We start from the raw sequence: 14,738 nt of genomic DNA on the forward strand, positions 1-14,738 counted from the left end.
TCTACATTGCATTGTAGATACTAGTCTAAAAATAACATTCAGATTTTGTATCTATAGTTGACACATAATGTATCTGCACTTGATAGTTTCTGTACTTGTAGTTATCATATTATGTGTCAACAATTATCATGTTATTTGTTTACATGTACAGAAACTGTTAACTACAGGTACATAATGCGTTAACTGAAGATACAAAATTTTTGTATCAGATTTCACAAGGCAATATGAACCATAGTCCATGGTATAACAATTACTCCAAAAGCTAATGCTAAGCCTTTAAATGACAGCAAATTATTGTGTGGATAGTGGACCACACAGTTGTGTGGACCGCGATTCAAAAACGACGTAACTGAATTTTATAAGTTAGAATAGTGTACATTATATGTAAGAATAATACTCCGTAATACTTATAGGATAAGATAATGTACATTTTGCGTTATAATAATGAAACTTTTGGGGTAAGATAATGTACATTAATTATGTGTTAGAATATGTACTTTATGTATTATAATAATGCCATTAAAATTAACCGCTAACCAACTTCAACTTAGGTTTTCATGCCAATTATGAATACGTCAATACCAACTAAGGGAGAAAGAAAGATGAAGAAAATGATTTAGAGTCACCTTGTGCTCTAATGGCATGTAGTGGCCTCCCTCAAATGAAAGGTCATGAGTTCGAGCCTCAGTGGAGGACATATCGAAATTGACTCTTTGTGCTTCAACCGGTCGAGAAAAGTATAGATGAACAGATACTACAATGTAATACGGTCAGTTGTATTAAAAAAAAAAAAGATCACAAAAAAGATTTACTATGTTGGGTGTGTTATGTCTCATGATGTCGATATTCCATGTTTGTTGAACCATAAAAATGATGCCACGAGACACACCCAAGTTGGCATGGTATTAAATGGCAATTTGCAACAATTAATAATGACGCCCAACACGCTTGTCACACGTTGTTTCTTAACAACGTTTTCCACTCGGATTAGACTTCCTATCAAACTATTGTTCTTTGTTCGATCTACTTTTATCCTACTATACCAACCATTAGGCATCAAATTAAACTATCAATTCATTTTCTCCGTTTACCTTTTCTTCTGCTCCGGCATCTCCAAAAGCTGCAACCAAGAAGAGTAACAAAAAAGCTTCCTTTTTTTTTTTTTTTAAGGTAATCTAGTCATTTTGATCATTTTTCTTCCAATTTTTTTCAAGATTTCATCGTGGGTTGTCTTGGTTTGTGAAATTGGGGTCTGGGTATTCATTGTTTTTCTATTATCAGGTTGAGAAAAAGTATGGGTCGTCACCACCACCACCACCACCACCCTCACCCGCACCACCACCATCACCACCACGAAGGCGGCCGTCCGTACGATGATCCAATCCTCGCATGTTGTTGCTGCCCATGTTTCCTAGTATCCTCAGTGTTCTCTGTGTTCAGGAGATGTCTGTTTGTTGCCTGTTATCCTGTGCTGCAATGCTTTGGGTGGGATGAACATAGGCACCACCACCACCATAGGCATTTCTAATAGCTTTTAGCTTCGCCCACTTAAAGCCCGCCAGGTCACGGTAATATATCCTTCCATTATTCTGTTCATCCACTTAAAGTCTGCCGCTCACCGTAATTTATTCCTCAATTATTCTGTTACACGATGGTCCTGACTCCTGAATGGAAAGAATTTCGTCTTGGTGGACAAACGTAGCTTTTAGGGTTTAGCTTCATCTTCCATTTTTTTTAGTTTCTAAACTTGTGATTCATTTCAACCAAGACAATCTTGAGTGTTGAATGAAAACAAAAAATTGAAACATGTAGTCTATATTTTCTGGTGTATTTGAATGATGAATGATGATTTGATTGTTGTAATCTATGGTGAATTTTTAGTAATTTTGCTAATTTTGAGGTCAAAGGGAAGATGACGACCACTTCTTGGTGCCACAACGTTCCAAATTGTTGTCTTTTTGTCATTTCATTTTGTTTGTCTTCAAGGTTCTTGAGAATTGCCATTTGTGTCTGTCCGGGTCAACTCAATTTTGCGTGTTTACTAGGGCAGTTGTTTGTTGGCTTTTGACAAACCTACCTTATGTCCCATCATGTTTTGAGAAGACTTGCAAGTCATTTAAAGTGGGTATTTCAAATTTTGTGCCATCATATTTTAATGAAAAATAATAATATAATTGTGGAAATTAAAAAGTGTATAATAATGGTTGATAATTAAATGGTTAATGTAACTATAAAGTCGAAATATGATCTTAATGTAATTACAAGGTTGAGATTGGAAGTTTGACTTTTTGAGTTGTAAAATGACTAAAAGGTATATATTGTTCTGTTTAGCATATACCTAGCTTATAAAATAGCTTAAAAATGAAAACTTAACTACTAACGTATTTTGAAACACTATTTATGTAACATTTCAAAATAAGCCATTATTGTAAAGTCTCCATCTTTTACTAAGCAAAGCTTATAACGTATTTGTAACTTAAAAATAAGCTATAAGCTTTATCAAACATAACCATAATATGCTCTTTTGGGTAATCGGAAAGCCCTAGCCACAGTATGAGGGTCCTAGACTCCTAGTCATATGTATTAGCCCATAAAGCACAAATGATAAACTCTACTCCTTTGTAACACTTTGCAAATTAACCACACAAGAAAGATAATTGGACAAAGAAGATCATATGCGATGAGGTGAGAGAATATTAAAAATAATTGAACTCATAATTTTTAATAAGAGAATAATATTTATCCGACTTGGTTACCCATTTTGAGCACACTCTTAGTTTTGCAATTATACAAAGTCACTTAATCCTTTCATGGAAAATAGGGACCGGAAATCTACAAATTTACATAATTGAAGGATTATGAGAACATTTTATAGTTAAATGGTCCAAGTGAGAATGAAGATAGTGGTAAATGTAAATATATGGAATAAGCCCACGGGCCTTGTATTATGGGCTTTTAGTGTAATTGCGCTTTGCGGAGCCAGGCCCATTTGAGCACCATGTCTAAGAAAATCATGAATCGAACTCCAATTGTTATATCATGAATGAATCAAGTTCATATTATATTGTAAATCTTAGTCTAAAAATTATGTGTTTGCAGTTAATAACTATCGACTCACCATGTAGATATAATAACTCTGATCTATGTTCAATCCTAAATAAAATTTAGCTAGGTTAAAAATCAATTTATTGGTAATAAATAAAAGCTAAATTCTTATAAAATATTCAAATATAATTTAACTAAATTGATCAACTTTATGCAATGTAAATTATTATAATAAATTATACTTTATAATATCTATTCGGATAGGATATATGCTATCCATGCATACGGCTTGCCTATAATTATAATTAAAATATTAATCATTTATTTGAGCGGCGGCGGCTGATCGAATCATACGGCGCACCTATGATCACAAATGGTGCTACTTGCAATAATATAACTTCGAAACTACCTCTAAGTCCCTATTTTTGTAAGTCCAACTTTTATTTAATATTAAATATGTAAAATATTAAATTTGAAAATTTAAAAAAGTCTAAAAATTATAAATTTTAATGTACAAGTTTGTATGATAATTACAGAAATGTCATAACATTTATAAAAAAAAAAAAATCTTATATAGTGCATTTAATTTTTCCTGATGTAATATTAAGATTGGTTCTTAATTTTTCAAGGAATTGTTCTTATATGACCGAATAAACACACACGCAATATATATATATATATATATATATATATATATATATATATATATATATATATTTATCTTATTATTCGATGGTGTGCATTAGATAAATATTACTTTTACATATGATAAAGTAGATGAAGCCATAGCACCTATCAACGTAATTAATAGCAAGTGAGAACTAGAGAGGCAGAGTTTGACAATGCAATGTTTGTGTATTACTTTTTCAATGATTATGAAATTAAGATTCATTCAAACCCTAGTTGGTAGGGTTCCAATAAAGCCAACAAGGACCACGTATACTCACCCATCAACATTTACAATAATAAACCATTGCAATTTTATTAATAAACAAGAACAAAATATTTCCAGGCTATAATATTTCGATTTTTGTGGATGGACTTATTACTCTGTGTGGTTTGGCAGAGAGTCAGTGAATTGTTTAGATTTTACTGCATGCGGTTTCTCTTCGCAGGAGGCGGAATATTTTCGGTGTTGAAAAACGAGCCGGAAAAGGACCGGAGCTTGGTGTCGGGTTTCTCGGAGCCACCGGCGATAAAGTCCAAAACTCCACACGCACTGAGTCGCCAGAAATTGACCGCAGCTGTGCGGAATATTTTTTTGGCGTTGAAAACTGTAACGTAACGCCATGCACAAATTGACACAACGCTTCTCCCATTCTTTGTCGCCATCTTCATGTTCTTTTCTTCTTCCGTTACATCACTTTTAACACCGTTTTAATTTGATCGTTGGCTTTTATATTTTTTTAAATTGGATCGGAGTTCATATGTAATTCCTTTTTTACGCAAATACCATATTTTATTATGACTTAGGACCAATTAATCAGTAGGAGTAACTGACGTTGGTATAGCAAATAAGAGATCTCACTCCAGATCTGTTTTCAATGGTGTGAAAGTTTGATTCCTGTCATGAATAACGAAAGTTTGGATCTAGGTTAGATAATACTTCCGATGTATATCTAAATTAAACAAAAATCATAATGTGATATATTTGCTATTTACCATTATCATTGGAACACTCCAAGAATACGAATGGAAGTATTTGTGTGAGGTAACTTGTACTTGTTCATGGTCCATCATGTTGATATTTTTTTGGTGTCAGGCCACATATTTTCTCATCAATTAGGGTATGATAAGGTTCTACACGTGGATACTGATTCTATTCATATCGGGTAGGACTTCAAATGATGGCAAAACACATCTTCATAGGTTTTAAGATAATTACGTACATCATCAAAATTCAAACTTAAGACCCTTGATTAAGCTAGAAGTTTAAGAGACTCGCATCATCTCATCCATAACTATGAGTGTCTGGTCGATTATTGAGCTAGGATAATTAACAAGATTTCAAGAAGGAAAAGTACACAAGTTAAGGCCTAATTAATTTTGGACGACAAAGCATGTCCATACCATGACTTATGTCTTAAGTTGTCATTAAGTAACATAGTTGCTCTTGCGATTAACGTTTGTTGATGACTTGAAATTTGAAAGCAATTCCCTTTAATCCTAAGTCAGATCAGGTACACTTAACAGATAAAACCCCCTTCTTCATCAATCGTCACATCCACAACCAAACAAAGTTATCTTATTTTGATCAATACCCAATATAATGATGTTAATTTGTTTGCCACTATATATATGTAATAGCTCTTTTACATTAAAAAAACAAAAAAAGATTGACAAATATTGTATATGTTATTGGAAGATGACAAGTGTTAAGTGTAGTGAAGATGAACAAAGTGACAACACTTGTCTCCGTGGTTTGAACTTGAATTGAGTTTGCAGAGTGTGAGTGGGCTGGAGGCACGGGCAGGGGCATCTCCCTTGTGACACACAAAGAGTTAATACTGTCTCCACTAATCAGTCTAATTATCTTTTGTTTTTTTTTTTTCCTTTTTACCTACTGAAACACAAAGAGTCAATACTACCTCCACTGAAACTCGAACGATGACCTTCCATTTGGAAGAGTCACTTCGTGCCACTAGACCAGACGATCATGCGCTCAAAGTCTAATTATTAGATAATGGGATCTAATCAAACAATCCATTGTTGATAGAATAGGGTGAACCCAATGTGCTTTTTCTTGGTGACTTTAGTGGAATTGAAGAAAGGAAGCTCTAAAAGCAAAAGTAGTCACTCTCTGCAACCTCATCACCAATATGAAAAGATAACACACTATCACCCCCACCCCCCCTTCTTTATTGAATATTGAACTACCTTCACTTCCCCATCTATGCTCCAACTACCATTCTTTATTGCTCATTGGCACCTTCTCTTCCCTTTTCTTTTTCTTACAAACAAATCAACAATGAGGAATGGCATGAAAGTAAATTCCTAGCAAGTGTATCGTGCACCCAACTCCATGTGCCACATATAGTTGACACTCATCAAAATTATGAAAAATTCTCCAATGTGATATCACGCAACATTATAAATGGTAATAAAAATAAGTAGATAAGTAATATTAAATAAAATTATAAAAATATTATATACAACAAAAAAGGAAGTTGAACTCATGCCTCGTTAAGATCGAATTGAACTATATTACAATTTTTCCATTAACAAAATAAACTTGTCATGATTCTTTACTGAGGTTTAAGTCTATAATCATACATTTAAAATGATAACAGATGTATCATCACATTACATAGTAATTAACTTATCATGAGGTACTTAATTAAATACAAACATGTTATTAAAGAAATAATGCAATAATATTAGAGCTTGGATTGACCCGAGCTCTAACTCGATCAAGCTAAAAAATTGAAGTTCAAGTTTGAAGTTGACCAAATTTTGACCATTTACACCTATACTGCTATACGTGTATGACTCACGAGCAACTCAACGTGTCTTTGGCCAGCTCAAGCCGAGCTTTGACCGAGCGGTTCTCGCCCGGTTCGTTTACACCCTACTCCGGTGGAATTCATTCAGCAATTTTCTTATTTTGTGTGCAAGGTTGAACCCAAAACCTATTATATGCTGACACGTTTTTCAGATATAAAAGTGGGCCCTATAGGGCTTCTAATTTTTCCCTTTTTCTTTTTCTTTTTTTTCCCCCTCATTAATAAAGACTATATCTGCCCCTGCACTCCGACAATTGAGAGACGAGAGCTTTAAATGCTTCACTGACTCACCACCTTGCCGGAAACCACCGCCAATTCACCAAACCCCCTTTAGCTTTTTCCGGCGGCTTTTTGTCTCCTTCACTTTCTCCGGCCCACTCCCTCTCTCTTCTTCCTCCTCCGCCGCCGCCGCTGGGGCTCTTTTCCTGCGAAATTTCAACCGAGCTAGCTCGCTTCTCGTTCTTTGTAAACACCAACCCACCTTCAAATCAACTCTTGTTGGGAGATTTAGAGGTTCTTTTCCACTCCTTCAGCTCGTTTTCCCCGTTAACTCCTCTCAAAATTTCACCTTTTTCAGTTTTTCCTCGCAGATTTGAAAATTCACTCTTTTTTTTTTGCCCCCTTGTCTTAACCGTTTTCTTACTCGGGTTATCTACTCGCAATGTGGGTAGTTTATTGCGTTTGTTTCTAGTTTCCTGCTCTGGGTTTTCTCGTAGCTGCTGTTTGGTCGGAATTTCTAGCCGTTAATGTAAAAAATTTCCTGGCTAGAAAGAGTTCAAAACAGTCATATCATCTCTAGGAATCTGTTTCTTGTCTATTCTTGTTTCTCCTATCTGTAGTTGTCATTATTGCCTCGAAGCCCAAATAATGTTCTAATCACTTTATATTTCTTTCCAACCAAATGTACGGCTTGCATTCATGTCTGGCTTTAGTGTGTTGTTAAGGTTTCTGAGCCTTTGTAATGGAAATATAAGTTAGAGGGTGTTGTTTTTTGGATGTATTGAGGTGGGGGGAATGGGAATGAGAGGGGTGTTGTGCTTTTTGTTTTTGAGTCTTTTGGTTTTGGTTAGGGGTTTGAACCCTTCATTGAATGATGATGTTCTGGGGTTGATTGTGTTCAAGTCTGACATTCAAGATCCAAATGGAAAGCTGGTTTCTTGGAATGAAGAGGATTACAGTCCTTGCAATTGGGATGGGGTGAAATGCAACCCTAGATCCAATAGGGTGTCTGAGCTTAATCTTGATGATTTTGGGCTTTCTGGGAAGATAGGCAGAGGCCTTCTTCAATTGCAGTTCCTCAGGAAGCTCTCACTGGCTAAGAATAATCTTACTGGAGGGTTAAGTGTTGGTCTTACCCAGCTTCCTAATCTCAGGGTGATGGACTTGAGCCAGAACAGTCTGTCTGGCCCGATTCCGGCTGATTTCTTTCAGCAATGTGGGTCGTTGAGATCGATTTCTTTGGCCAAAAACAAGTTTTCAGGGCAAATTCCTGAGAGTTTGAGCTCATGTGCGGCATTAGCTTCATTGAATTTGTCCTCAAATCAGTTTTCTGGAGTGTTGCCTGCTGGGATTTGGTCTTTGCCTTCCCTGAGGTCTCTTGATCTGTCAGATAATCTGCTGAAGGGTGAGATTCCAAAGGACATTGAAGGTCTCAAGAATTTGAGACAGATCAATTTGAGGAAGAATCAAATTGAGGGTGAAGTACCTGATGAGATTGGAGATTGTTTGCTGCTGAGGTCAATTGATTTTAGCCAAAATTCCCTTTCTGGAGGACTTCCCAGCACAATGCAGAAGCTGAGCTTGTGTAACGAGCTAATCTTGAAACAAAATGCATTCACTGGCGATTTTCCGGAATGGATTGGAGAAATGAATAGCCTCCAGACTCTGGACCTTTCAGAAAACAACTTCTCTGGTGAGGTTCCAACTTCCATTGCAAATCTTCAGTCACTGAAGGTACTAAACTTATCTAGGAATTCGATTTCTGGAAGCTTGCCAATATCCATGAGCAGTTGCATAAACCTTCTGGTTTTAGATGCTAGTCATAACTCCTTGACAGGTGAAGTTCCTTCTTGGCTATATAAACTGGGATTAAAGCAGGTTATCCTTTCTGAAAATAGGCTTACTGGTAGTCTAGATAATGCTTTTGCTACATCTATGGAGAATTCTCGTCAAAAGATTGTAGCTTTGGATATGTCTCACAATAATTTGTCTGGAGAGATTCCATCTGCTCTTGGAGATTTTGATGGCTTGGAATTCTTGAATTTGTCTGGAAATAAACTCTATGGAAACATTCCTAATAGTATTGGAAAACTGAAATCCCTGGATATGCTCGACTTGAGTGAGAATGAGTTAAATGGAAGCATTCCTACCGAAATTGGAGAAGCCACCTCTCTTAGGGAATTGAGGCTACAGAAGAACTACTTGGATGGAGGAATTCCCGCTTCAATTGGAAACTGTTTGTCACTAATGACTTTGTAAGTTCTCAATTTCATCTAAATCCGCCTCCGAACATTTGATTTTCATATGGCATCAGTCGTTTGGAACTAATTTAATGTTTCTTGGTTGTAGCAATCTTGTAGATTTATTTGGACTAATGAAATTATCACTTTCATGAATTATGAGCTAGGATGATATAAGTTAAATTCAACTTTCACCGTAATCTTGTTAAATTGTTAAGAGAATCTGGATCATATATCATGATAAGAATAGTGTCAAATCGCTTACTTTAGATGTTTGGAATGTTCATTAGTTATACTTCATTCACTAAAGATGACTTAGTTTCTTGTGTTACTTTTGAATATTTTTGCAGGTCTCTTTCACATAATAACCTAACTGGCCCTTTACCAGCAGCCCTAGCGAAACTTGCTTCCCTCCAAAATGTTGACTTGTCGTTTAACAAACTAACCGGAAGTCTGCCAAAGCAGCTAGCCGATCTTGTGCACTTGTTATCCTTCAATGTTTCACATAACCGATTAAATGGTGAACTGCCTGGCGGTGGGTTTTTCAACACCATTTCACCGTCTTCTGTGTCGGGTAATCCATCCCTTTGTGGGGCTGCAGTCAATAGGTCTTGCAATACTGTCCTACCCAAACCGCTCGTACTGAACCCGAACTCAACCGATGATGCTCCTGACACGATCCCTCAGGCTTTTGCCCACAAGAAGAAAATTCTCAGCATCTCGGCCCTCATTGCCATTGGTGCAGCTGCTGTAATTGTTGTTGGCGTGATTGCTATTACGGTGCTCAATATGCGTGTGCGGTCTGCCACCTCTCGTTCCGCTGCAGCTCTCACGTTTTCTGGCGGTGATGACTTCAGCCACTCGCCCAGTACCGATGCAAATTCTGGCAAGCTCGTCATGTTTACAGGAGATCCCGACTTCAGTACTGGCGCTCATGCACTGCTTAACAAAGATTGTGAGCTCGGGCGTGGTGGATTTGGAGCAGTCTACCGGACGGTTCTCGGGGACGGACATCCCGTTGCAATTAAGAAGCTCACCGTCTCGAGTCTTGTTAAGTCTCAGGAGGACTTTGAAAGGGAAGTTAAGAAGTTGGGAAAAGTTAGACACCCTAATCTTGTGACACTTGAAGGCTATTATTGGACCCCATCACTGCAGCTTCTTATCTATGAATTTGTCTCGGGTGGAAATTTGTATAAACGTCTCCACGAAGGATCGGGTCCAAATTTAGCATGGAGCGAGAGATTCAACTTAATTCTCGGGACAGCTAAAAGCTTAGCTCACTTGCACCAAATGAACATTGTTCACTACAATATAAAATCGAGCAATGTTCTGATTGACAGCTCGGGTGAACCAAAAGTTGCAGATTATGGCTTAGCAAGGCTGTTGCCAATGCTGGACCGATATATTCTGAGCAGTAAGATCCAAAGTGCACTTGGCTACATGGCGCCCGAGTTTGCCTGCAAAACCGTGAAGATAACAGAGAAATGCGACGTGTATGGGTTTGGAGTTCTGATTCTCGAGATAGTTACTGGAAAGAAGCCAGTCGAGTACATGGAGGACGACGTTGTTGTAATCTGTGACATGGTTAGAGGAGCACTCGAAGATGGCGGGGTGGAAGACTGCATTGACAAGAGGCTGCAAGGGAAGTATCCAGCCGAGGAGGCGATTCCCGTGATGAAATTAGGTTTAATCTGCACCTCGCAAGTTCCTTCGAACAGACCAGACATGACAGAAGTAGTGAACATTTTGGAGCTGATCAGATGCCCTTCTGAAAGCCACGATGAACTCGGTTAAGGCCTAAGAGGCTAAGAATCACATTTACTATGCTTTATCTGGCGAAGAAGAATCCGGTTAGTTTAATTTACTCAAGGCAAGAAGTCTGAATCAGTTTCTGCAGAAAAATTTTCCTTATTTTCCCATTTAAGTCTCGAATCATAGTAATTTGCTTATCGATATTCCACTAGGGTTTACCGGATTCTTTTTCACCTGGGTTCCAATCTGGAACCTCTCTTGTTTATTTTCACTTATCCTTCTTCTCTACTGTACTTGCCACTTCTCAATTCTCATATCAATTCATGCTAACTTTTGTTTTCTGTTCTTGCATCCAAGTGACACCATGTTTTGTTTTTTTGCTAAGATCTGATTATCTGAGAGCTAAAAGTTGTGTTAGTGGGTGTGCCACTAAGTCCATTTCTTGAAAAAAAAATGATGAAAAACATCATCTGATGTTTTGGAAATGCAGCATGTATCTGTGTTTGTCCTTTTCTAGTTTTCTGTGTTCTTTTTAAGAAAAAAAGGTGTGTCCCTCTGCTGTCATTGGGGCAAAGTTGAAAATTCACCACAAAACACAAAAACATGAAAGGTCAGAGGCATATGATTTGTCAAGTCAAAAAAGTGATTTGATGGTCTGAAGGTTTCTGGGATTCTTTAATCTGAGTGATGATTATAATAACAGGAAAGTTGTGGCATAAAATATGGATTAAAGAGATGGGAAGAATGGAATAGAATAATACTGAATATGATGCTGTCCAGAAAACTGTCATGGCCCATGCTATGTCTTTGTGTTTTCTTTCTTGGTTTTTTTTGGGTCAGATTATATGTTTCTTTAATTAGTCAATTAGAACTAGACACCGAGATTAATCAGTTTCTTTAAAGTAAAATCTCGAGAGAAAGGTCAAATTCTAGATTTGTGGTCATAGGTTAAATCTGAAATCTCTGACTAAGATAGAAGAGACTCATATATAATGTGTGTTTGTGTTTTCTTAGGAACCAATGGGATTTACATTAAATTTTATGGGTTATCTTGTCATGATGTTGTGGATTAATAAAATATAGGAAATTGACTCTTATAAGATAATATAAAAGAAGTTGGGTATTTAATTAGGCAAATTGGTTGTTGTTTAAGAGCATGTGGTTAGATAGGAGAATGAGTTGTCCCAAATGCAAGCCTGCCACAAGTCTAATGATGGTGTTAATACCTAACCTATTGGCTTATTCACTGTCCAACTTCCATTTGCACATGGGTTATATATCAATAATCATGATTTCCACATAATAATAATAATAATAATAGTAATAATAATAATAATAAGATTTTTCTAAAATAATTTTTGGAAAATTATTAGCGTATAACTACACTAAAAAGAAGAATCAAACTCATGCCAAGTTGGTCAGGCTGGCAGGTTTCACCTAATATACACCCTTAAAAAGTGATTGCAGATCATTTAAAAAAAAAAAAACCTCATAACCTCATATTACACTAAATTTTTATATTATAGTCATAAGTAGACTACATAAATATGAGAAATAAAAATATCACTTCTAATAATAAAAGCATCCCCAAGCTTCTTCAAAAAGGAATAAATAAAATGTCATGAAGAACCCAAAAAGTTAAATATAATGGTAAGGTGATGCATACATAAATAAACAACTTTTTAAGTAAAATAAAATTGGAAAAAGGTGTTAGTTTTTTTTGTTTTTTTTTTTGAAAGCAAAAACAGAATTTAGATTTCTGCATAAGAGCTAAGACAAAGTCAGGAGAGACAGAGTTCCAATACAAAAAGATATCTTGCGAAAAGGTAGTTGTAGCTAACGTATGAACTAGCTTATTATTAGAGTTTATATAAATTAAAAACAAAAGATTGAATTTGAGTAATTTAAATATGTACTCTTAGGAGAAGTACTCTAAAATATGAGTAATTGAAATTTAATTGAATTAGTCTATTTTACGAGATTTGAATATCGAAATTAGAAAAGCATGGCAAAATACCCACAAGATGGAAAGCCAATATGCAAGAGTGGACTAGTGGATAGGGGAGACAACTTGAAAAGCAACAAAAGCTGCATATATAATACTTTGTTTGGGAGTGTGAAGTATGAAGCATGCATAGGGTTACAAAACCCCACAAAAGAAAAAAGAAAGAAAGTGGTGCACTTTGATGATATGATGAAGAGAATATGTAATGTGCATGCTTAGCTTTTCTCTTTTCTCTCATACACTTTTATCTTTTTGCTTTATAGATACTCGATACCATACTCATGATACCCACCAACGTTTGTTCTTAAAACCCACCATTTTGTAAGGAGCTAAGGGACCTCACATGAACAAGTTGTTGAATAGGTACGACATGAGTTTTGTGCGATGATTTTATGTATGATTTGTGAACTATTACACAAGAATTATTTATCTAATATACATTTTCAAATAGTGACTGTAAATTTCTTTTATCACTCAATGAGTAAGCTTAAGCTCGGCCTAGAAGTGTGCGAGGTTTGTGGAGTCCATGACCCTTTTTGAAAATATATCATGTAAGGTTAAGACAACACTCCCTTGTTATTACAAGCTTAATCAATAGAAAATTGATTGTCTTTCTTATTTGTGTTCAATTTAGAAAATATATTTAGTGGCGCCCATTTTTTAAATTTTCTATTTTTTATTTCAATTTTTCATTTCTTTTATTAAAAAAAAACTTTTGTTAATATATACATTCAATCAATCAATCTTCTCTATTTTTACTATTGAATACGAAAACACTTGGGTCCTGCCTGATTCACAATTTTCAACAGACCATTTTAACAGGCCTTTATTAAAATCCAATTGCAGGCCCAATTATTAAAAGAACTATGATGACATTTGTATATTGGCCCACTAAATGTTTGAATTCTCTTAATGAATGTTTTCTTGGTATGTGCACACTTGGTAATTCATGCCTTGTGAAGTTGTGATGAGGTAAATTAACATAAATTGTCCTAAAAAGTTAATAGACCGCTGAAACTCAAACTTGTAGCATTTTGATTATATTATTAAGGACATATAACGTGAGTGATGATGGATTTTAGCGTTGTATTACGCTTATTTCTCAGTGAGTCACTCATCTTGTGACTGTTATAAGTCAAGCATGCTTAACCACCGAGTTCTTTGTTTATCTAGTTGACATATCCTACTTAAAAATCATTTGGTGATAAATATGTAGATATTAATCATTTAACCACATTCTTTCATGAAAAGTCACAGTGGCACGTCTCGAATTGAGCAAAGGTTAAACTTGGCCAACTCGAACGACCTCCAACAAGTGAAAAGAAAAAGTATTGTTGCCCGTAAGGGCAGCTCAAGTGGTAAGAGAGTTACACCTGCAGCCGAGAGGTCGTGGGTTCGAACCTCAAGCCCTTGAGTTTGTGCCGGTCAGCTATGGGTAACCTAGGCTGATTTACCTCCTTGTGGCTCTTTGCCGGCTAGGGTCACAGGGCGAGGGCTTTACCCACATACTCACATAGTGAGGAGTGGGGTTTACCTCGTTAATAAATAAAAAAGTATTGTTCTCCTAAAAAAGTATTTTGAATTTAAATATTATGACTATAGTATATGTTGAAACTATTCTATTAAAGTAGAATTCAATATAAAATCGAGTTCGAAAAAGAATTGTTATACCAAAACAATAATTGGATTGCTTGACGATTCAACAAAAAGACACTAAAACCTACCCACATACGGCAAGAAAGCCACCCTTACCACATCTTCAATAAGGTAACGTTCCAACTCTTTCTAAAAGACTTCCAAAATGCTAGAATCTCAACACGTAAATATCTAATTGAGATGTCATCTAACTCACGCAATATAAATGTTTTTATATTGATGTTATAAATATGTGTTGAGCGGCAAATACTTGTGTGGTTAAGTGCGTGCTCCTACGACCTTCGTTGCATATAGCTTATTTGACAAGATTTTATAATG

The 14,738-nt window shown here is 36.0% G+C and overlaps 1 protein-coding gene and 1 long non-coding RNA gene across 2 annotated transcripts; both read left to right on the plus strand.

Annotated features, from left to right (window-relative positions):
* Window positions 1–923: 923 nt before the first annotated feature.
* Window positions 924–1,935, plus strand: LOC116012423. Its single transcript, XR_004097141.1, has 2 exons — window positions 924–1,170; window positions 1,282–1,935. It is a non-coding gene; the product is annotated as an uncharacterized LOC116012423 (long non-coding RNA).
* Window positions 1,936–6,786: 4,851 nt separating this feature from the next.
* On the plus strand, window positions 6,787–11,100 carry LOC116013281 (probable LRR receptor-like serine/threonine-protein kinase IRK). Its single transcript, XM_031252950.1, has 2 exons — window positions 6,787–9,022; window positions 9,358–11,100. The coding sequence occupies exons 1-2, from the start codon at window positions 7,563–7,565 to the stop codon at window positions 10,799–10,801; spliced, it is 2,904 nt and encodes a 967-aa protein (XP_031108810.1). The 5' UTR covers window positions 6,787–7,562; the 3' UTR covers window positions 10,802–11,100.
* Window positions 11,101–14,738: the final 3,638 nt, after the last annotated feature.

Source organism: Ipomoea triloba, chromosome 3, assembly GCF_003576645.1.
Source record: "Ipomoea triloba cultivar NCNSP0323 chromosome 3, ASM357664v1".
Taxonomy (NCBI): domain Eukaryota; kingdom Viridiplantae; phylum Streptophyta; class Magnoliopsida; order Solanales; family Convolvulaceae; genus Ipomoea; species Ipomoea triloba.

Coding starts and splice junctions, on each gene's coding strand:
- LOC116013281 (XM_031252950.1), top strand. CDS start 7,563: ATGGGAATGAGAGGGGTGTTGTGCTTTTTGTTTTTGAGTCTTTTGGTT. Junction 9,023..9,357: donor TGTTTGTCACTAATGACTTT/GTAAGTTCTCAA, acceptor ATATTTTTGCAG/GTCTCTTTCACATAATAACC.